Source organism: Elephas maximus, chromosome 2 (genome assembly GCF_024166365.1).
Source record: "Elephas maximus indicus isolate mEleMax1 chromosome 2, mEleMax1 primary haplotype, whole genome shotgun sequence".
In the NCBI taxonomy this organism is placed as follows: domain Eukaryota; kingdom Metazoa; phylum Chordata; class Mammalia; order Proboscidea; family Elephantidae; genus Elephas; species Elephas maximus.
Window position 1 is genome coordinate 124,835,634 of NC_064820.1, and position 24,696 is coordinate 124,860,329.

General features: G+C 38.6%; 1 protein-coding gene across 1 annotated transcript in view; it reads right to left on the minus strand.

Moving 5' to 3' along the window:
- RAD50 (RAD50 double strand break repair protein) overlaps positions 1–24,696 on the minus strand; it is a 90,408-nt gene that overhangs the window by 55,672 nt on the left and 10,040 nt on the right. Inside the window, exons 3-6 of the mRNA XM_049872603.1 lie at positions 12,862–13,013; positions 8,733–8,918; positions 8,175–8,379; positions 13–141 (exon numbers count right to left, since the gene is read on the minus strand). Of these exons, the coding sequence (XP_049728560.1) occupies positions 13–141; positions 8,175–8,379; positions 8,733–8,918; positions 12,862–13,013 (672 nt within the window). The remainder of the gene's footprint in view (positions 1–12; positions 142–8,174; positions 8,380–8,732; positions 8,919–12,861; positions 13,014–24,696) is intronic.

Here is a 24,696-nt window from a genome sequence, read left to right on the forward strand (position 1 = left end):
TACTGCCACAACCTTTTCCATTTTCTGTTCCAGTTCACTATTATCTTTCTCCATTTGCTTCTTTCTGCTCTCCAAAGCTTTAATTTCATTGTCAAGTCTCATTATTTTAGAGAGATTTTGTTCAATTTCTTTTAGACGATTCTGAAAAAAAAAAAAAATCCGAATAAGTAAAACTCACTATAGTTTACACTGCAGATGAATGAACAGAAATAAAAAGTGCCCAGGCCAGGCACTTAGTAAAAGCGATCTCATTTAATGCTAACAATAATGCTGTAAACAGAGCATAAAGAAAGTAAGGATCAGAGACATTAAATAACTTGTCTAAGGCTTTACAGCTATTAAAGAAAAGCAAGAATAAAATTCCAGTTCTAACTCCAAAGCCCATGACCTGCCCTCAACACTTCCCACAAAAGCCATTCATTCAATGGGCACTTAAAGCCACATTATGTAAAAAAACACATTTTAAGAACTTAATCCTTAGACGACTTTATTTAAGAGATCAGAACCATTAAGTGGGTTACAAGTTCATGGTGGGTCACCAGTACATTCTGGACCTATAGGCAATTTATGTGGGAGATGATATCTTAATCTAAAATTTGTTCGAGCACAGGGACTCCGAGCAGGTGAAGCACGACAAGCCATCTCAGTTGCTTGTTTCCTCTGACAGTGACGGCTGGATGCCTCATCTCCTAGGAATATGTGTGATCTGGTTCAGGGCATGCTCTTCTTAGATGATGTTGGAATACTCTTCTAGTGTTTGTCTCTACAATTCTTTTTATGCTTCCAAGGCTGACCAACTCCTCTTCTAAGTCATTATAAGAACCTAATTTTTAAACTAACATATTACACTTAAGAAACATAATACCCAAACCCAGCGCCATCGAGTCGATTCCAACTCATAGCGACCCTATAGAACAGAGTAGAACTGCCCCATAGAGTTTTCAAGGAGCGCCTGGTGGATGTGAACTACCAACCCTTCGGTTAGCAGCTGTACCACTTAACCACTACGCCACCAGGGTTTCCCCAAAAACATAACACTAGAGTGCTTTGATATCAACTGCAAGCTTTAGAGCTGCACCAAAATGCATCATTAATTTTAATGCTATTTAAAATTAGATTTTAAACGAAATGTTTATACTAATATCATTCCTTGTGATTTGTAAATTAATGAATAGCATGTCCACTCCCACTGCCGTCATGTAGTCACCATAAAAACAGGAACCTGGTTTACTTTGTTTGCTAACATATCCCCAGCATATGTAACAGGTGCTCAATAAATATTAGCAAAATGAAAGAATGAGAAATCTGAAGAGTAATTGTTGCTAATATTAATAGTCACAGCTATCACTGATTGTCTATGCGCCAGACATTGCACCGGGTGCTGACATACATTCTAATTCTTACGAGAACCTCATGTTAAGTAGGAGACTTAGAAGACTTAAATGACTTGTACAATACCACATACTCAAGACTGGGAGGGAGGATGTCATAGTGGTTGGGGACTGTAAGTAAGCTCTGGGTGCTGGAACAACTAGACAGCTGTGCACAAAAGAAGTATATCTCAACCTTTACCTATCATATTCAAAAATAAACTGAAATGGAGCATAGACTTAAATATGAGAGCTAAAACTATAAAATTTCTAGAAGAAAACACAGCAGAAAATCTTTGTGCCCTTGGGTTAGGCAAAGATTTTTTAGCTAGGAAACAAAAACACAAGCCATTTAAGAGAAAAAAAAAACTGATAAACTGAACTTCATGAAAATAAACAATTGCTGCCCTGTGAAAAACAATTAAGAACTCTTACAACTAACTCAATAATAAAAAGACAAATAACCCAATTAAAAAATAGGCAAAGAATCTGAATAGACATTTCTCTAAAGAAATATACACATGGCCAATAAACACATGAAAAGATGCTCATCGTTAGCATTCAGGAAAATGCAAATTAAAACCACAATGAGATATCACTTCACACCCACTGGAATGGATATAAACCAAAAAGACAGAAAATAACCAGTGTAGGTGGGGAGGTAGAAAAATTGGAATTGTCATACATCCTGGTAGGAATGTAAAATGGGGCAGCCACTCTGGAAAACATTTTGGCAGTTTCTCAAAAGGTTAAAAATAGAGGTATCATATGACCCAGTAATTTCACTCCTAGGCATACTGCACCCAAGGGAAATGAAAACACATGCCTATATAAAACTTGTACAGGAATGTTCACAGCAGCATTATTCGTAATAGCCAAAAAGTAGAAACAACTTAAATGTCCATCAACTGAATGGATATAAAATGTGGCTGGAATATTATTCGGCCATAAAAAGGAATGAAGTACTAACATGCTACAACATAGATGAACCTTGAAAATATGGTGCTAAGAGGCAGAAGCCAATCACAAAAGAGTAAATGTTGTATGATTCCATTTAGTTAAGAAATGTCCAGAACAGGCAAATCCATAGACAGATGATAGATTAGTGACTGCCTAGGACTGGGGACTGAGGAAGAATGGAGAGTGACTGTTAATGGGTACAGGCTTTCTTTTTAGAAGTCAAAAATGTTCTAAAATTATATTGTGGTAATGGCTGCACAACACTGTGATATACTAAAAAGTTGAATTGTACATTATAAACGGGTAAATTGTATGATATGTTAATTGTATCTTAATGGTGTTAAAAAGAAAAAGAAAGCTGTGCATACAAATTATCACAAGGGCCTTAGGGAGGAGGCAGGGCTGAAGTGGGCCTTGAAGAATGGACAGAAATCAAGTTGACACAGTAAAAGGCATTTTATATATATGTGTATTTGTTTTGTATTTTTTTGTTAAAAGTAATACATGCTAACAGTGAAAATTAAAGGTACTAGGTGAAAAGTAGAAGATACTCTTCCCATTTCTAATCTCTAACCTCTCAGGGTATATCCTACCAGCAGCTTTTTGGGGAGAGGGAGGGAGAGGTAGACATACACAATACATATGTATATACAAATATCTATGTGTATTTATTCAAACATACAAGGTTACCAGAACAGAACTGTGTGAGGAAGAGCCTGATTAAGTAAATCAGTATAAAAGGGATAAGAAATAAGAACTGGGGTTCAGATTATGGATCTCTAATAGGTCTGGGACTCAGTTCAATGATAAAAGACTAGCAGCGTATGTTATGTTTTAGGATGTGTTGTCCTGATTACTGTGTGTAGGTACTGTGGTGGTTACCAAGGTATTAGGACACATTTTCTTTTCTTGAGAAGCAGTCTGGCTGGAGAGACGATAAGCACACATAATGAGGAGGCAGAAAAAGACAAGGGCTATAGGAGATCTAAGGAGGAAGACAGAATTTCTGTCCGAGGTAGCCTGAAGGATTTTACAGGACTGAATGTAGGGTATGATCTTGTTGATAATGAATAGGTAGGTCATTAGGCACAATAAAAAGCAAGCTACCTTTGAACGCTATCAAGGAAATTCATAGAGTTAAAATGGAGTTTGCAGAAGAAATAATGTCAAAGTAGGGCTAAGTGGTAATAGCTAGTATTTACTGGGTGGTGCCAGCATTCTAATCAAGGCGGTAGCATTTTAATGTTTAAAATGTTTGCCAATTTATTTCTGTTTAATCGTGACTAGCTCCCCAAGGACTTAATCTTATTCTTCTCTGTATCCTTAAAGCCTAGGCCATACGTGGCACATGTCAAGTAGTTCAATAACTATTTCTTAAGTGGATGATTTCCAAAGTTTTTTTTAGCTTCAACGTACAAGGATTCTTCCCTTTATAGAAATCAACATAAAATTTAGATGAGATCACCTTCCCATCAGCTGTCTAGAAAAGACTGTTTAATTTCAAGCACTGTAGTAAAATGTAAGCTTTCCTTTTTTTAACAGTTTCCCTCCATCTTCAAGAATTCTCTCATAAACTATTCCCATCCTACCATGCCCTCCACCACCTGTCAGTCTGCAATATTACAGCGGCTTGTGTGTTGCTATGATACTACATCACCAGTTATCAAATACCAAAAGGGTCACCCATGGTGGACAGTTTTCAGCAGAGCTTCCAGACGTAGATTGCCAGGCCGTTCTTCACAGTTTCTTAAACTATGAAGAAAGGCCTAGCAATCTACTTCGGAAAAGTAGCCAATGAAAACCTTATAGATAACAACAAAATATTTTCCAATATAGTGCTGAAAGATGGTCTCCCTAGGTTGAAACACACTACACAAGAGCCGCAACAATGGACTCAAATGCACCAATGACAATGAAGATGGCACAGGACCAGGCAATGTTTCATTACGTTGTATATAGGGTTACCATAGGTCGGAGCTCAGTGGCAGCTAAGCACAATGACTACATCCTATCCTCGGACCTTTGGCTACTTAGCTGTTTTCCTTTCTTGCCTTAAATGGGAATTACTTTAGAAATTTGTTTCTAAGTTCAAAAACACCCTCTGGACCTCTTGTTTGTATTTCTTTTTTCCACACACAAGTTCATGTACCTGACAGCTCAAACCGTTCTTTTGTCTTATGTCACATTAGAGTCTAAGATTATAAACACTCTGCTATATTTTTTATTGTCTGCACACTTAACTCCTTTTACTAGGTTGTGTGCTTTGGAGATAGAACTTTTGTGCTATGGGAATAGGGACAAAAAACAGATGTCAGAGGAGGAATCCAGTCAGCCTGGTGACTGGCTGGATTTAAGAAATGAAGCAGTCATGGATGCCACAAAAGATGCACGCCCAGATGATAATCATGTTAATGCCACCAAGAGGTAGTTAAGACGCTGATAGGAGCTGAGAAGTTTGTGGAGTGCCATAGCTGAGGTGTTAATATCCAGTGCTTTAAGTACCAATCCAGCTGTCAGACTCTGCTCAAAAGATATTTCATGAGCACAGAATTTTTTTTACAAGTGGTGTGAATGGTCCTATTCATTGAGAGCTTACTGTATGCCAGGCATTGATTAAAGTGCTCTAAAATGTATCATTTAAATCACACAGCAACCCTATGAAGTTTTATAGGCAACAAAACTGAGGCACAGGTCATTCACAATGAAGTAAGGGGTAAAGCCAGGATTTAAGTCCAAGCCTCTCCAATTCTTGGACTTTTTAAGTCAGATATATTGAGTATATATATAAAAAAAAAATAACATACATACTGTAAAATTCATCCTTTTTTAAGTGTACGGTTTGATGAGTATGGACAAATACATATAGTAATATAACCACTACCACAACCAGGATACAGAACATTTCTATCACCCACAAAAAGTTCTCTTGAGTCTCTCTGCAGTCAATTCCCTGCCCCTACCCCAAGCCCTGGCAATCCCTGATCTGTTTTCTGTCATTATAGCTTTGTCTTTTCTAGAATGTCACATAAATAGCCTAGCTTCTTTACTTAGTATAATGCTTTTAAACTCATCTATGTTGTTGCATGTATGAGCAGTTCATTCCCTTTTATTGCTGAGAAGTATTCCACTGTATGGCTTACTATATTACAATGTATTTATCCATTCCCCAGTTGATGGGCATTAGGTTGTTTACAGTTTTCGGCTGTTTCAAATAAAATTGCTATTAACTTTTGTGCACAGGTCTGTGTTTGGACATGTTTACATTTCTCTTGAGGTAGCTTCCTAGGGGTATGGGTAGTATATATTTAACTTATAAAAAGCTGCCAAATTATTTTCTAAAGTAGTTGTATCATTTTGCATTCCTACCAACAATGTATGAGAGTTTAGTTGTTCTACATCCTCATCACTTATTATTGTCAATCTTTTTTCATTTTAGCCATTACGGTGGGTATGTAGCAGTATCTCAAGGAACCCTGGTGACACAGTGGTTAAACGCTCAGCTGCTACTGAAAAGTCAGCAGTCTGCACCTACCAGCCGCCCTATGGGAGAAAGAACCCACCAGATGCTCCTCGGGAGAAAGACGTGGCAGTCTGCCTCCATAAAGATTATAGCCTTGGAAACCCTATAGGGCAGTTCTACTCTGTCCTACAGGGTCACTATGAGTCATTCCGACTGCACAGCAGTGGTTTAATAGTATCTCATTGGTTTTAATTTGCATTTTTCTAATGATTATTGATAGTTTAGCATCTTTTCATGTGCTTGTCATTTGAATATCTTTTGTTCAAAAGATTTGAGTTTTTGCTTATTTTTAATGCTTTTTTTCGGTCTTCCTATTACTGAGCTGTGAGAGTTCCTTATACATTCCAGATACAAGTCCTTTATCGGACATATGTTTTGCAAATATTTTCTCCCATTCTGTGGGCTGTCTTCTTACTTTCTTGATAATGTAATTCGCAGCAGAAAAATTTTTAATTTTGAGCAAGTCCAATTATTTTTTCTTTTCTCATCTGTGCTATAGTCAATATCGTTTAGCTTCTAGAGAACCTATGCTCTAAACTATATCACTTATGTAGCTGTTCAGTTTACTCTGTAACTCTAGCTACCTTTTAAAAGTGTTCCCTTGTTTCTCCAAGGCTGTCCAAGGCTACAAACCTTGTTCTCCAAGATTTTAAGATCTTTAAAAACAAATCTTTGAGGTCCTTAACTCCAAGGGCACCTGACATAGTGCTATACACAAAATAATACTCTTGAGCGGGTGTATTCATGCCAATGGGCACTTGGGACAGAAACAATATCAAGCTTTTGTAGTTCACAATTCAAAGACCTAAACCAGTATTGACAGGTGAGTTTAAAAAAACCAAATGAATCATTTTCTTAAATGATTCAAAAAAAATTTTTTTTCTATCTAAAACCTAGAAAATAACCATACCATTCTATGAAGACACATTATATTTTCAGGAATGCTCTTACTTATTGAGACTAGGAATACCTTAAGGGCAACAATGCTGTTATCCTCTTTATATTTGCAGGCCCAAGCATAATACTACACCCTGGCACACAGGAAACACTTAAAAAAATGTTTGCTAAATGAATGAAATGAATTTCCTTTAAGCCCTTCTTATGAGCCACTGGGTTTAAAAAGCTTACTCATTTGCAAATATATCAACATATTATGGTCAATTCCAAATTCTGTGCAATGCTAAGAACATCCCGCAAACTGTAAAAATTTCCTAGAAAGACCTGTCAATTCTAAACACACACACACACACACACACAATCTTCTTAAGAATACAGCACTATTGGGTTGAGTTATTATATTGATACTTAACAGCTAGTAATCTACGCTACTAATTAAGTCTAATACTAAAATTTGTTTACTCTTTGAACAATTTAAAGATTAATTATCTAATATAGACACTAAGGCATTACCCGTAACATTAAAGTCTCTGATAATTTTTTCGAGAGACATACATATCATTCAAATTCATATGAAAACAAAGTGCTTTAGGGGTGAGTGTTAACATGATAAAACGTAACCTTCTGGAAGAGGTAATACTTCAGTTGCATCTTGTGTATCTTGTATAAATCATTAAGACAGAACCTCGAGTGTAAAGAGTTCAAAGGTATGTGCTGTTTTAACTGACAACGCTCAGCTAAGAGAAGAAAAAGTACAGCAAATCCAAGCAGTTTAAAATATAAAGCAAGACTCAAAATTCAACTCTGTTTTAGATTGGTTACCTCATGGCTGCCTGATTTTAACTGGCTCAAACACTTGTTCATAGGTATTATTTTCCTCACTATAATACGCATCTTTGTATGCTGTTTCATGCAGTACATCCCGGTCTGTTTGTCCTGGTACTGACCAAGAAAATTAAATATACAAGCCTATACCCGATATGGAAACCCTGATGGCATAGTGGTTGAGAGCTATGTCTGCTAACCAAAAGGCTGGTGGTTTGAATCCACCAGGCACTCCTTGGAAACTCTATGGGGCAGTTCTACTCTGTCCTATAGGGTTGCTATGAGTTGAAATTGACTCAATGGCAATGGGTTTGGTTTTTGGTATGGGTGATACCCAATATGTATCCCCGGTGGTGCAGTGGTTAAGAGCTGCATCTGCTAAGCAAAAGGTTGGTGGTTTGAAACCACCAGTGGCTCCATGGGAGAAAGATGTGGCAGTCCACTTCCACAGAGGTTTATGGCCTCAGAAACCCTGCCGGGTCGCTTTAAGACGAAATCGACTCGACAGCACTGGGTGGTGGTGGGTTAGATTTGGATTCCTACTCTACCTATTTCCTTATCACAGAGTCTCCTCAGCTTTAACATACAAGAAATTAAATTACCTTCAATGGATCAAGTTCATTCTCATAGGATTTGACAATTTCCTTTGAAGATGTTAACTGGGCTTCCTTATTAGTAATCTGATCCCGAATTTCACATGCTTTTTCCTTATTTTGCTTCAAATATTTCAGTTCTGTTTGACATTCTTTTACTTTTTGACCTTGTGTTTGACGTACCTGCCGAAGTGTTTCCAAGGCTTTAATATACCTTTGAAGATATTAAATAAAAATCAAATTTCTGGCTAAATAAATTACAGTATATTCATATAATGTAATATTATGCAGTCATTAAGATTACATTTACAAAGAGTTCTTAATAATCTGGAAAATGTTTATAACATAAAGGTAAGTGAAAAAATTACAAAATACTGTCCACCAGATAAAGAAACAAATGCACAGGAAGAAAACTGAAATGAAACATACCCAATGGTTGCCACTGGGTGAGAGATTATAATGGATACTTTTTTACTTTTTAAACTTTTCTGTTTAAAAAAAGAAACACCCAAATTGTAAACATGGCTTAATGCTTAATCAGCTACAAAGTCTACAAAGGCTACAAACCTTGTTGCTGAAAAAATCTCATCAAACTTTTGCTTCAGAGCCTTTCCTTCACTTAAAGGCCAATTAGACTCTTCTTGGTGACAGAAGATGACGTTATTTAGAACAGACTTGGAAACTCCAAGAGAACTTATCATCTCTCGGTCAATTTCTGCACACTTAGAGCTGAGACTGACTTTTTCACCATGCCTAGAGAAAGTGGAATTAAGAATATGTGTAAAATAACTTCCTGTTGTACCTTTCTATTGCTTAATCAATCCTTCACAATGTCCTTGTTAGAAAAAAATCCCCATAGCAATTATTATCAATAACTTCCTCATGCTAAACTCTTAAGTGATTAGCAGTTAACTGATAAAATAGTATTTAAAATAGGGTGGTACAGGAATTTAAAATAGGATGCTACAGGAAATGATGTGAGAATTTTTTTTATAAGTAAGGATTTTGATACCATAATTAACAATATTTATAGGCAATATGTAAAGGAAAATATCTTCCGACCCTACAACTTAAAAATAATGGAAGTGAGAGAGGTTAAACAAAAAGCATCTAAGGAATGTATAGTTTAGAAAAAAGGATGTTGAGCAACAGACACATGGAAAAAGGAGAGTAAAGGCAAACTTTGGTGGTGCTCATCCAAGCATGGTCCAAAGAGGAAGATTCTTTTTTTTCCCTTTTAAGTTTTATTTATTTTGTTGTTAAGAATATACACACCAAAACAAACACGAATTCAACAGTTTCTACATATACAATTTAGTGACACTGATTACATTCTTCAATTGTGCAACCATTCTCTGCCTCCTTTTCTGAATTGTTCCTCTCATTTATGAACCATTATTTACTTATGGTATATTCACTGACCCCTAAGGCTCCTATCTAATCTTTTGAGTTGCTGTTGTCAATTTGATCCCATATAGATAGTTCTTAAAAGAGCAAAATGCTCAAGGCAGACCTGTCTTACTAGTTAAGCTCAACTATTGTTTGGTCTTAAGATGACATCAGGGGATATTTCTGGTTTAAGGCTTAAACACTATCTCAGGGCAACAGTTTTAGGGATTCATCTACCCTCCACGGCTCCAGAAAGTCTTGATTCCATGAGAATTTGAAATTCTGTTCTGCATTTCTCCCCCTTTTGATCAGGACTTTTCTATGGAATTTTAGATCAAAATGTTCAGTAATGGTATCCAGGCAACATCCAGCTCTTCTGATCTCATGGCAAAGGAGGCAGTTGTTCATGGAGGCCATCAGCCACACATTCCATATCCTCCTCCTATTCCTGACTCAAGGAAGAAGATTCTTAATGAGAGGACCTCAAGTTCCCAGGGTCACACTTACAAGGAGATTCAACAGAGAACTGCTTCAGGGCTTTTTAGCTTGATGCCACAAAACTAATACATGATTCCTCTTTTTCTCAGCCTGGTTCATCAACCAACCTTCAGCTGCCTTGTCCACAGACTAGCTCAAGGAAGAATATGTTCTGTATGTCTTTTAATTCAGTTTCTTGTAAACTCTGACAATGTATTTCACTAACGCCTTATCAGAGTAACTTCAGAACACTGATTGGTTTTTCAGTCTATAAAGCCAAGCAAAGGCCTGGGATTGCGGTAAATTCACCCAAGTATTGCTATCCCATAGAAATCTAAGTGGCCAGCTGGCTATACCCAGGCAAGACCCCAGCCCCAGTGAGCACGCATTAACCTTTATCATATTGCAGTTGAATTCTATTATTTATGTCTGTCCATCGACTTTCTCCTTCTCTATCCACATGACTACAGTGGGACAGACCCTGGATTGATAAAAGCTCCCTGGATGCTCAGCCACGGTTAACCGAGTTTGGGACTGAGAGATTGCTGCCTTAGTTTCGTTACTATACAAAACAGAGAAGAGGTGACAATGGAAGCTGCTGGAATGGCTGTTTTCTGTCTTGTGGACTGTAAAACGGAGAAAGCTAACCTGTAGCAAGAGAAAAGCTTGAGGCCAGGGAGGAGAAAGCGTTGATGATTTCCCTACATCATTATACTTAGGGCCAGGGGCACTCCTGCCTTTGGGTTCAGAGAGAGCCCTCAGTATGCTTCATGAAAAGGACAAATTAATCATTTTGTTTTACAGCTTCTTTTCAATATCTAACAAGTCCTGGTGGCACAGTGGTTAAACGCTTGGCTGCTAACTAAGAAGTCGGTGGTTTGAATCCACCACCTGCTCCATGGGAGAAAGATGTGGTAGTCGGCTTCTGTGACGATTTACCATCTTGAAACCCTATGCGGCAGCTCTATACTGTCCTTTCAGCTTGCTGTGAGTCAGAACTGACTGAACAGCAATGAGTTACTCAATGTCTGCCAATGACTGGATTGTCTTTACTGTTTCTTTATACATTCCAATTTATATTTTGAAAATATTACACTGAATGTACTGAAAATGCTTTATAGGGGGCTACAGTAGACACAGAACAATCAGCACATTGTCACAGTAGACTGCAGAAAGATTATAGTAGGTTGGACTAAAATGGTGATGGCAAAAATGGAGAGAAACAGATTCAAGAAACATTCAGATGAATTCAATAGGACTTGTTAATGGGCTGGACATGAAGGGTGAAAGAGAAGTCATGAAAGGCTCAGGCTCTTGGTTAGTGATACTAGATGGATAGTGGTGTCATTCACTGAACTGAGGAGCACTGAAAGAGAGCCAGGTTGTTGCAAGTTTTTTGAGGGGGCAAGGGAAAATATCATGAGCTCACTTTTGGACATGCTGAATATGAGGTGACTCATAAATTTTTATCTCCAGCCCAGACCTGTTTCCAGACCTATGTATCTCTTTTAGGCTGGGTTCTCTAAAGGAGCAAAACCAGTGAAGTGTATACAGGTAGTCCCCAGGTTATAAACGAGATCCATTCCTAAGAGTGTCTTTAGATTGAATTTGTGGGTAAATCAACAGGTACATACAGTTCCTACCTAGCCTTACTTTAATGTAAGAAAAGGCTCAAAGCCTTTTCAATGATTTAAAAGCTCACATCCAGCCAATGAAGGTGATTGTGATAAACAATTTGTTGTGAGTAGGGGTCAGTTCAGTCATTTCAAAGTGAGGGCAAATTTACATAACATCAAAGGGCAAGCACGAGTTGTCCGTTAGTCAGACTTCCATAACCTGGGGACTTATTGTATACAAATATACACGAGAGATTTACTTCTAGGAAATAGCTCAGACAATTGTGGGAGCTGGCAAGTCCCAAATCCACGGAACGCTGAATGCTTCTCCTGATTCACGTGGTTGCAAGGGCTGATGAACCCAAAATTTGCAGGTCAGGTGGCTGGCTAAAGGCTTCTCCAAGAACTAGAGGTCAGACCAGGAGACTAGTGTAGGATCGACAGAGAAAGCGTGAGCTTTCCTAGAACATTCATATATACTGGATTCAAGCCACACCTCTGAAGAAACTCTCCTTCCAACTGACTGGCTGTTCACATCAGATCACAAAATGGAGGATGACTACATAATATCTGCCAAACCACTGAGAATCATGGCCTAGCCAAGGTGACACATAACATTAACCATCACGATATCTAACTGCCTCTCTCTCATTTTCTATGAATTATTTCAAAGATACTGCGTACTCAGTATATCCCAAAGTGAGCTCGTAGTAGCACACAGTGGGTAGTAAATATTATTGACTAAACAAAACAATTATTTAATTAGTTTATTAATAAATATATAAACGAAACAGGGGGGAGGTGAATAAGTAATTTGCTCAAGAGGGATAAAGCCTTGAATCCCGGAGTCTAATTCTAAAATTCATATCCATTACAAGATGATACCTGCCCTTAACAGAGAGATAAAGGTTGAACAGGACAAATTATTAGTCTTTCCTACTTGTTTGTTTCTAATCTCACCCATTCCTAGGCATAACACCAGCATTCTTTATCCATTCAATTCATATACACCTTCAATTCAGCAATTGTTCATAAATTACTGAACAGAATATTATCACTAAATCTTTAAATGGGATTATTCTATTTAATTGATAAATAGTATCAAATAAAAACTTAATATGCTTCCCTAAAAGAATAAATTAAAGTAGCAGAAAAAACCTACAGTTTTATAGACCTAAAGTGAATAGATACTCAAGTATAAAATAAACACCTACTTTGTTCTAGTAATGACTCCTTCCAGGGTTTTAAATTCTGTCTTTTTGCTTTTCTGAGTACACACCATAGACCGCTGCACAGCTAAGAGTTCTCCATTGACATCACGAAACTGTAGACGAATCTGGGCTCTAACATCTGTTTCTTGAGCAACCTTTGAAGGTAAACAATGTAAAATTACGCTACCTTAACAAGCATCAGAATGTCAGTTTTGAAAGAAAAGGCATAAATAACTGTACTTACCCAATATGGGTGAATTAAAAAAAAAAAGAAAAGGAAAAACTTAAACATCCAAAATGAGTGACATTTTTACATGTTATTCAAAACATGGGAGGAAAAAAATAGTTTAATTGACTTAACTAAAATTACATTATGATATTATCTACTGTTTTGGCATCATTAGATCAGATGTGTGAATTCTTTAAATAAATTAATTTTATCTTGCCTTTTTTTTTAATCTTACCTTTAGCCTTACTTAAAAACTACTAAAGATGTTTGTAAAAAAATTTTAAAACAATCATAAGCTTACAGAAAAGTGAAAATTCAGTATATACAAAGCTTTCTTCCTGAGCCACTTGAGAGTAAGCTGATCTGCTATTCCATTACCAATATTTCCTACAAAACAAGGACATTTTGAACTAAGAAAATCAGGAGATCGACACTGATATATTACTACCACCTGGTCCTCAGAAGCCATTCAAGTTTCGCCACTATAAATTTTATAAGTATACTCAAGGATATTAAAAAAAAATTTAAGCATAATGAGAGAAACAGAAGATATAACAAAAAGGCTCAATAAAGAAAAAGAATAGTATCCTTAAATATAATGGTAGAAGAAAAAGAGAGGTTAAAAGTAGAAGGATAGAGGGACAGAGCCAAGATGGCTGACTAGTCAGACGCACTAAGCCACCTTGCGGCAACAAAGACCTGAAAAACCAAGTAAAACAGATATAGACATCAATCCTGGAACCCTGAACCTTCAAGGAAGGGATAAAGTATTAGATCGGAAGCAACTTATTAGAATCTAATACAAACCAGCAAAGGAGTAGAGATACAGAGTGGAGATTTCCAGCCAAACAGCATGACTCAGAGTTGCCATCTTGGAATAAAGCCAACAACCCTGCACACAGAAAGGCACCTCCATGGAACTGCCAACAGGAGAGAGAGGTATGGAGTGGACACACCCAGGGCTAAGTAAGACCACGTTTGCTGGCTGCAACTCAAGGAGGTACCCAGACTCTCTCACCCAGTAACCACAGGAGCACGCTCCTACACCCCTACCCTTCTAGTGAATAGGGGCAAGAACCACCCCATCCTGGCAGCCACATCCCAGCAGCCCTGACTGCAGGGAACCACAGTACTAACTCACAGTACTAACCCATCCTATTCTCTGCTTCTGTCTCTGCACCGCCCCCTCCGCCTCTCTCCTCCGGCCCACCAATCCACCCCCAGAACCCGCACTGCTGGCTCAACCCAACATTGCTGCATCCGCGACTCCAAGTGAAACTGGCCCAGACCCCGAGACCCCTCCCCACCAGCCTCACCACACCCTATGACCCTGAGGGGAACTGGCCTGGACCCCTAGACGCTTCCCTGCTGGGTCAGTCCTAAGGGGAACTGGCCGGGACCCCTAGACCACTCCCGGAACTAACCCACCCTGCCATGTGCCCCACTCTAGTCCCCAACCCCAGCCCAGTTCATGCCACAGACAATCTCTACCCCTTACCCCAACCCCATTGAACCTGACCTGCTGCACCATAGCTGAGTGACCAGCCCTCGAGACCTAGACAAGGTGGTAAGAGGTATTGTGTTCACAGAGAAGCAACCAATAAAGCACACCTAGGCCACCCGCCCAGGTATAACCAAATGAAACAAAAAAGCAGGATGACAAAAACAAATCTCAACCAATAAATAAAGAAATTACCTGAATAGTTCCCAGATAGCGGATAAAATCAAAACATATTAAAAAAAACATGGTAAGAGAGTTCCTGTAAGAGACCCAAAATAAAGCACCAGATGACCTTCTGGGAGATGAAAAGGCACTGGAACTACCTGACAAAAATTCCAAAGTGTAATATTCAGGGCTCTCTAAGAGATAAGGAAAGAGATGAAGGAAAACACAGACAAAATCATGGAAAACAAAGACAAAACCAACCAAAACATAAGCCAAAATCAAGGAAAACAGGCAAAGCAAGAGAAAAATGGAAGACGCAAATAACCCAAATAAGAAATGAAACGGGGGACATTAAAACAGACCCAACTGAGATAAAAAGGATCATAACAGAGTATTATGAAAAACCATACTCCAATAAACTTGAAAACTTAGAGGAAATGGACAAATTTCTAGAAACACACTACCTACCTAAACTAACACAAAATGATGTTGAAAATCTGAACAGACCCATAACAAGAGAAGAGACTGAAAAGGAAGGAAAAAAAACTCCAAACACAAAAAAGTCCAGGCTCTGATGGCTTCACTGGAGAATTCATACCAGTACTACTCAAATGATTTCAGAACGTAGAAAAGGAAGGAATACTTGTGAATTCATTCTACGAAGCCAGCATAACCCTGACACCAAAACCAGGCAAAGACAGAACAAAAGAAGAAAATTGGAGACCAGTATCTCTCATGAATAAAAAATACAGATGTAAAAATTCTCAACAGAATTCTAGCCAACAGAATTCAGCACCATACTTTAAAAAAAAAACAAAAAAAAACAAGACCCCACCACAACCAAGTGGAATTCATACCAGGTATTTACGAATGGTTCAGCATTAGAAGATCAATCAATGTAATCCCCCACATAAATAAAACAAAAGAATCACATGATCATCTCAGTTGATGCAGAAAAGGCATTCAATAAAGTCCAATACCCATTCCTAACAAAAACCCTCAATAAAATAGGAATAGAAGGGAAGTTCCTCAATATAATAAAGGGCCTCTATATAAAACCTACTCAATGGCACTGGGTTGGTGGGTATACAAAACCAACAGCCAACATCATTCTCAATGGAGAGAGGCTGAAAACGTTCCCCCTGAGAATGGGAACAAGACAAGGATGTCCTTTGTTACTACTTCTATTTAACGCTGTGCTGGAAGTTCTAGCTATTGAGGGCTTCCAGGGCAATAAGGCAAGAAAAAGAATAAACAGCATCCAAATTGGTAAGGAAGAAGCAAAATTATTCCCATTCATGGATGATAGGCTACTACAGAGAACTCTAAAGACTCCACAAGAAAACATCTGGAACTAATAGAAAGATTCAGCAGAGTACCAGGATACAAGATAAACATACAAAACTCAGTTGGATTTCTATACACCAATAAAGAGAACTACAAAGAAGAAATCAGGTAAACAAGACCATTTATAATAGCCCCTAAAAGAAAAAAATACTTAGGAATAAATCTAACCAGCGACATAAAAGACCTACACAAAGAAAACTACAAAACACTACTACGAAAAAACCAAAAGAAACCTACATAAATGGGAAACATACTATGCTCATGGATAGGTAGGCTCAACATTGTGAAAATGTCAATTTTACCCAAAGCAATCTACAAATATAATGCAATCCAGATCCACGTACCAACAGCATTCATTAACAGGATGGAAAAACTAATCGTTAACTTTATGTGGAAAGGAAAGAAGCCCTGGATAAGTAATGCATTAGCAAAGAAGAAAAACAAAGTAGGAGGCCTCACACCACCTAACTTCAGAACCTACTATACAGCTATCGTAGTCAAAACAGGCTGGTACTGGTACAATGAAGACATATTGACCAATGGAACAGAATCGAAAACCCAGATGTAAATCCATCTACCTACAGCCACCTGCTCTTTGAGAAAGGCCCAAAGTCTTTTCAACAAGTGATGCAGGCAAAACTGGATGTCCATCTGTAAAAAAAATGAAACAGGACCCATACCTCACACCACATCCAAGAACTAATTCAAAATGGATCGAAGACCTAAATATAAAACCAAAAACTATAAAGACCATGGAAACCCTGGTGGTGTAGGGGTTAAGTGCTACGGCTGCTAACTAATGGGTCACCAGTTCAAATCTGCCAGGCGCTCCTTGGGAACTCTATGGGGCAGTTCTACTCTGTCCTATAGGGTCGCTATGAGTGAGAATCAACTCGACGGCACTGAGTTTTCTGGGTTATAAAGACCATGAAAGAAAAATTTGGTCAATGCTAGGTACCCTAATATACGGCAAAGAGGATACAAAATATAACTAACTATACATAAAAACGAGAAGATAAGCTAGATAACTGGAATCTTCTAAAAATTAAACACTTAATACTCTTCAAAAGACTCCACCGACATGAAAGGGACTGGTCAGCGGGTGGGAGAGAGACACTGATGAAGAGTGAGCTAATTATATCAGGTGGACACTTGAGATTGTGTTGGCAACTCTTGTCTGGAGGGGGGATGGGAGGATAGAGAGAGAGGGAAGCAGGCAAAATTGTCAAGAAAGGAGAGACTGAAAGGGCTGACTCAAGAAGGGGAGAGCAAGTGGGAGTAGGGAGTGAGATGTATGTAAACTTATATGTGACAGACTGATTGGATTTGTAAACGTTCACTTGAAGCTTAATAAAAGTTATTAAAAAAAAAAAAAGACTCCACCGAAAGAGTGAAGAGAATCTACAGATTGGGAAATAAATTTTGACTATGATGTATCTTACAAAGATCTAATCTCTAAAATCTATAAGAAAACCCAATACCGTAGAACAAAAACACAAATACTCCAATTAAAAAATGGGGAAAGGATATGAACAGACACTTCACCAAAGAAGGTATTCAGGTGGCTAACAAACACCAACATACACAGTGACTACACATGTGGACTTCGCCAGATGGAATACATAGGAATGAAATCGACTACAACTGTGGAAAGAGACGGTGGAAAAACTCAATGCCATCAGTCAGAACAAGGCCAGGGGCCGAATGCAGAACAGATCAATTGCTTATATGCAAGTTCAAACTGAAGCTGAAGAAAATGTTAAAACAAGTCCATGAGAGCCAAAGTATGACCTTGAATATATCCCACCTGAATTCAGAGACCATCTCAAGAACAGATTTGATGCACTGAACACTAATGACTGAAGACCAGATGATCTGTGGAATGACATAAAGGACATCACACATGAAAAGAGGTCATTAAAATGATAGCAAAAAAAGAAAAGACCAAAATGGATGTCAAAAGAGACTCTGAAAGTAGCTCTTGAACATGGAGTAGCTAAAGCAAACGGAAGAAATGAAGAAAAAGGGCTGAACAGAAGATTTCAAAGGGTGGCTGGAGTAGACAGTATTATAATGACATGTGCAAAGACCTGGAGTTAGAAAACCAAAAGGGAAGAACACACTTGGCACTTCTCAAGCTGACAGAACTGAAGAAAAAATTCAAGCCTCGAGTTGCAATATTCAAGGGTTTTATGGGCAAAATATTGAACAAGGCAGGAAGCAACAAAAGAAGATGGGAGGAATACGGAGTCAATATATCAAAAACAACTGGTTGACATTCAACCCATTTTAGTAGACAGCATATGATCAGGAACCAATGGTACTAAAGGAAGAGGTCCAAGCAGCACTTGAAGGCACTGGCAAAAAATAAGGTTGCAGGAATTGACGGAATATCAATTGAGATGTTTCAACAAATGGATGCAGTGATGGAAGTACTCACTCATCTATGCCAATAAATTTGGAAGACAGCTGCCTTTCGCAAAGAAAAGTGATCCAATGGAATGCAGAAATTATCAAATAATATCATTAATATCACACACAAGTAAAATTTTGCTGAACATCATTCAAAAGCAGTTGCAGCAGTACATCAACAGGAACTGCCAAAAATTCAAGCCAGATTCAGAAGAGGACATGGAATAAGGGATATCACTGCTGATGTCAGATAGATCCTGGCTGAAAGCAGAGAATACCAGAAAGATGTTTACCTCTGTTTTAATAACTATGACAAGGCATTCAACTGTGTGGACTGTAACAAATTATGGATAACATTGCCAAGAATGGGAATTCCAGGACGCTTAACTGTGCTCATGAGGAACCTGTATATAGATCAAGAGGCAGTTGTTCAAACAGAACAAGGGGATACTGTGTGGTTTAAAGTCAGGAAAGGTGTATGTCAGGGTTGTATTCTTTCACCATACTTAGTCGATCTGTATGCTGAGCAAATAATCCGAGAAGCTGGACTACAGGAACAAGAATGGGGCATCAGGATTGGGGGAAGACTCATTAACAGCCTTTGTTATGCAGATGACACTGCCCTGCATACTGGAAGTGAAGAGACTTGAAACACTTACTGATGAAGATCAAGGACTACAACCAGCAGTGTGGATTACACCTCAACATATAGAAAACAAAAACCCTCACAACTGGACCAATAAGCATATCATGACAAACGGAGAAAAGATTGAAGTTGTCAAGGATTTCATTTTACTTGGATCCACAATCAATGCCCATGGCAACAGCAATAAAAAAAATCTCATGACACGTTGCATTGGGCAAATCTGCTGCAAAAGACCTCTTTAAAGTGTTAAAAAACAAAGATGTCACCTTGAAGACTAAGGTGTGGCTGACGCAAGCCATGGTGTTTTCAATCACCTCATATGCACGCAAAAGCTAGACAATAAATAAGGAAGACTGAAGAATTGACACCTTTGAATTGTGGTGTTGGCAAAGAATATTGAATATGCCATGGACGGCCAGGAGAACGAACAAATCTATCTCGGAAGAAGTACAGCCAAAATGCTCCTTAGAAGCAAGGATGGCGAGACTACGTCTCACATACTTTGGACATGTTATCAGGAGGGATCAGTTCCTGGAGAAAGGACATCATGCTTGGTAAAGTAGAGCGTCAGGGAAAAAGAGGAAGACTCTCAATGAGATGGACTGACACAATGGCTGCAACAATGGGCCCAAGCATAAGAACAATTATGAGGATGGTGCAGGACCTGGCAGTGTTTTATTCCATTGTACAAAGGGTTGCTATAAGTCAGAACCGACTCAATGGCACCTACCAACACCTACAACAGCAGACACGTGAGGAAATGCTTGGGATCACTATTACAGAAATGCAAAAAAAAAAAAAAAAACCCTACAATTAGATACCATCTTACCCTGACATTACTGGCACAAATACAGGAAAAAGAAAAAAACCCAGAAAATAACATATGTTGGAGAGGTTATGGGGGGATTAGAACTCTTGTGCACTGCTAGTGGGAACGCAAAACAGTACACCATTTTGGAAAACTATATGGTGCTTCCTTCAAAAGCTAGAAATAAAAATACAACAGGATCCAGCAATCCCACTCCTAGGAATATATCCTAGAGAAATAAGAGCTGTCACACGACCAGATGTATGCATACTGTCTTAGTTATCCAGTAACATTATAAAAGAAATACCACAAATTGATGGCTTTAAAAAAGAAGAATTTATTCTCTCACAACCTAGGAGGCTAGAAGCCCGAATTCATGGTGCCAGCTCCAGGTGAAGGCTTTCTCTCTCTGTCGGCTCTGGGAGAAGGTGCTTGTCATCAATTTTCCCCAGTCAAGGAGCTTCTCAGCACAGGGACACTGGGTCCAAAGGACATGCTATTATTCTGGCTCTTGTTTCTTGGTGGTATGAGGTTCCCTTCCCAAGTTTCAGGATCCCATTTCTTCCCAATCAATGCCCTCACTTTAACTTTAGACACCACTCGAGGCCAGGAATTGAGCCGGCATTGTAATTCAGCCACTCTTACGATAAAAAAAAAAAAAAAAAAAAAATTTTTTTTTTTTTTTTTTTACAATAAAACTCTGGGTTTGGTTTTCGGCAATATCAGCTCTGTTACTACAGGAAAACAAGTCTTTCTTTCAAGGCACGAGTGGAAACTTTGAGGTCATCTTATGTGACGCTTGAGCTTTGACTCTAAAGCCCTGACCTCGTTCTTTCACCAATTCGTCTAGCAAAAATAGGACCAACCAACCAACCAGTTTCCTTATCCTTCTCATTATGACAAAATTATAGAAAGGAATCACACTCGGGTTCAGCTAGAGCCTCACCTTTCACCAATACTTGATCTATTGGTGGTGTTATTTTGCATATTTGTATTGCCACCTAACGTCATGGATTAGCAGTGCCCTCTTTAAGACTAACCAGACTTGAGACCAATTTAGAAAACTCATCCTTACCACTTTGTTTCTTTAGAACCACTCTTGGTACCAAATGTCTTAGGCTGGGTTCTCTACAGAAGTAAAATCAGTAAAGTATATAAATAACTATATAAAGTGTATAAATATCTATATAAAAAACCACCCAGTGCCATCAAGTTGATTCCGACTCATAGCGACCCTATAGGACAGAACAGAACTGCCCCACAGAGTTTCCAAGGAGCGCCTGGCAGGTTCAAACTGCCGACCGATATCTGTGAATATCTATATAGATATTTATATCAAGGAAATGGCTCCTGTGCTTGTAGAGGCTGGAACGTCCCAAATTTGTGGACCAGGCTGAAGGCTTCTCCTGATTCACATTGCCGCAGGGGCTGGCAAACCCAAGATTGGCCCGTCAGACAGAAGGGCTCTTGCTCACAGGCTGCAAAGACCGACAAATCCCAAGATCGGCAGGCAAGGCGGAAGGTAAACCACTAGCTCAAGTCCCAAGAACTGGAGGTCAGATGAACAGGAGCTAACTTCAGGATCCAGAGTGAGCAAAAGCCCATGAGCCTTGCCAGAGAACCCACTTACACTGGATGCAGGCCACATCCCCAAGGAAACTCCTTTCAACTGACTGGCTACTCACAGCAGATTCCATCATGGAGGTGATCACATTATATCAAATCTCATCTTGGGAGTAATCACATCATCATATGGCTGTCAAACTACATCATAACTGTCAAACCACTGAGAATCATGGCCCAGCCAAGCTGATACATAACCTTAAAGATCACACATACCCATGTTCACTGCAGCATTATTCAAATAGCAAAAAGATAGGAACAACTTAAGTGTCCATCAACAGATCAAAGAATAAACAAACTATGGTACACACAATGGAATACTACACAACAATAAGAACAATGACGAATCTGCAAAGCATCTCATACCGCGGATGAATCTGGAGGGCATTACGCTGAGTGAAATAAGTCAATCACAAAAAGACAAATATTGTATGAGACCACTATTATAAAAACTCATGCAAAGGTTTACACACAGAGAAACAATCTTTGATGGTTATAAGGGAGGGGAGGGGTAGGGAAGGAAAAACACTAGCCAGATAGATAGTAGATAAGTGGTAACTTTGATGCAGGATGAGACAGTATACAATACTGGGGAAGTGAGCCCAACTTGACCAAGACAAAGTCACAGAAGCTTCACAGACATATCCAAACTCCCTGAGGGACCAAGTTACTGGTCTGAGCGCTAGGGACCACAGTCTTGAGGGACATCTAGCTCAACTGGCATAACACAGTTTACAAAGAAAATGTTCTATGTCTGACTGTGGTGAGTAGTGTCCGAGGTCTTAAAAGACTGAGAGCAGTCATCTAAGATACATCAACTGGTCCCATCCTGGCTAGAGCAAAGGAGAATGAAAACCAAAAACACGAAGGAAAGATCAGTCCAAAGGACTAACTGACCACAACTACCACAACCTCCACCAGCCTGAGATCAGAAGAACTAGATGGCACCCAGCTACCCCCACAAACTGCTCTGACAGGGGTCACAATAGAAGGTCCTGAACAGAATGGGAGAGAAATGTAGAACAAAATTCACACACACACACACACACACACACACACAAAGACTAGACTTGCTGGTCTGACAGACTGGAGAAGCCCCAAGAGTATGGCCCCTGGATGCCCTTTTAACACAGTACTGAAGTCACTCATGATGTTCACCCTTCAGCCAAAGATTAGACCGGTCTATAGGGCAAACAGTAACACACTTGAGGAACATGCTTTGTAGTTCGTGTATACAAGACTAAATGGGCACACCAGCCCAAGAGTAAGGATGAAAGGGCAATAAGGGACAGGAAAACTGGATGAATGGAAATAGGGAACCTTGACAGATCGTGGGGTTGGCAACCAATGTCATAAAACAATTTATGTATTAATTGTTTAATGTGAAACTAATTTGCTGTATAAACTTTTGCTGTATAAAATTTTAAAAAAAGGTAGAAAAATTATCCTATACCAAAAACAACAACAACAAAAGTTAGAGTAGCTTTGTTAATATTAGATAGTAACCTTCAGAACCAGGATTATTGCTGGGGTAAAGAGTGACATTTCATAATGACAAAGAAGTCAATTCATAGAGAAGACACAACAATTTTAAATGTAGAGCTTCAAAATACATAAGGCAAAAACTTAAGGAGAAGAAAGGATAAAACAGACAAATTTACAGTAAGAGATTCCACAGCACCCCCCCTCTCAGCAAAGAAGTAATAGTAGACAAAAAATCAGTAAGGATATGGATGACTTGAACAACACTATTAACCAATTAATCTAATTGACATTCATAGAACATTCTAGCAAACAACAGAATACACATTACTTTCAAGCACCCATGAAAAATTCACCAAGAGAGACCATATTCTAGATGTAAACAAGTGTCAATAAGTTTAAAAGGATTGAAGCTATATAGAGAATTAAGCTAGGAATTGGTAACGGAAAAATATCTGGAGAATCACCAAATATTTGAAAATTGAGCTATACACTTCTAAACCCATGGATCAAAGAAGAAATCACAAGAGGAATTAGAAAATACTTTAAATGAATTAAAATGAAAGCACAGTATATAAAAATTTGTGGAACTGAAGCTAAATAATACATTATTCAAAACATGGGAGGAAAATAATAGTTTGATTTACTAAATTATAATATTATCCAAGGTAATGGATAGAAATTTATAGAATCAAATGTTTACACTAGGAAAAAATAGGTCTAAGACTAATGATCAGTTTCTATCTTAAGAAACTTGAAAAAGAGTTAAGCAGAAGGAAATATTAAAGATACACGTAAAAATCAACTAAACAGCAAACAGAAAAATAGAGAAAATCAGTGAAACCAAAAACTGGTTCTTTGAAAAGATCACTTAAAATTAATAAACCTCTAAACAAAGAGAGGAAACCCTGGTGGCATAGTGCTTAAGCGCAATGGCTGCTAATCAAGAGGTCGGCAGCTCAAATCCGCCATGCGCTCCTTGGAAACTCTGTGGGGTAGTTCTACTCTGTACTATAGGGTCGCTATGAGTCAGAAGCGACTCAACGGCAGTGGGTTAGGTTTTGGGTTTGGAAGCAAAGAGGTAAGAAGCCCTGGTGGCAAAGTGATCAAGAAAGACACAAATTACCAATTTAAGAAGGAAAAAGAGGACATTACTACAGATCCTAAAAAAGGTAATATGAGAATAATGTAAACAACTTCATGCCAATAAATACAACTCAGATGAAATGGACAAATTCCTTTAAAAATTCACCCACCGCCGTTGAGTCAATTCCGACTCATAGTGACCCCACAGGGTCTCCAAGGCTGTAAATCTCTATGGAAGCTGACTGCCACATCTTTCTCCCACAAAGCCGCTGGTTTGGAACTGCCGACCTCTCAGTTAGCAGTAAATCACTTTAACCACTGCATCACCAGGGTTCTTTTCCTTTAAAGACATAAGCTACCAAAGCTCAATTAAAAAGTAGAAAACTTGAATAGCTCTATACCTATTAAGGAAACCCCAGTGGCGTAGTGGTTAAGCCTTTTTGCTGACCAAAAGGTCAGCAGTTCAAATCCACCAGGCAGTCCTTGGAAACCATATGGGGCAGTTCTATTCTATATTATTCTATAATATATTCTACATT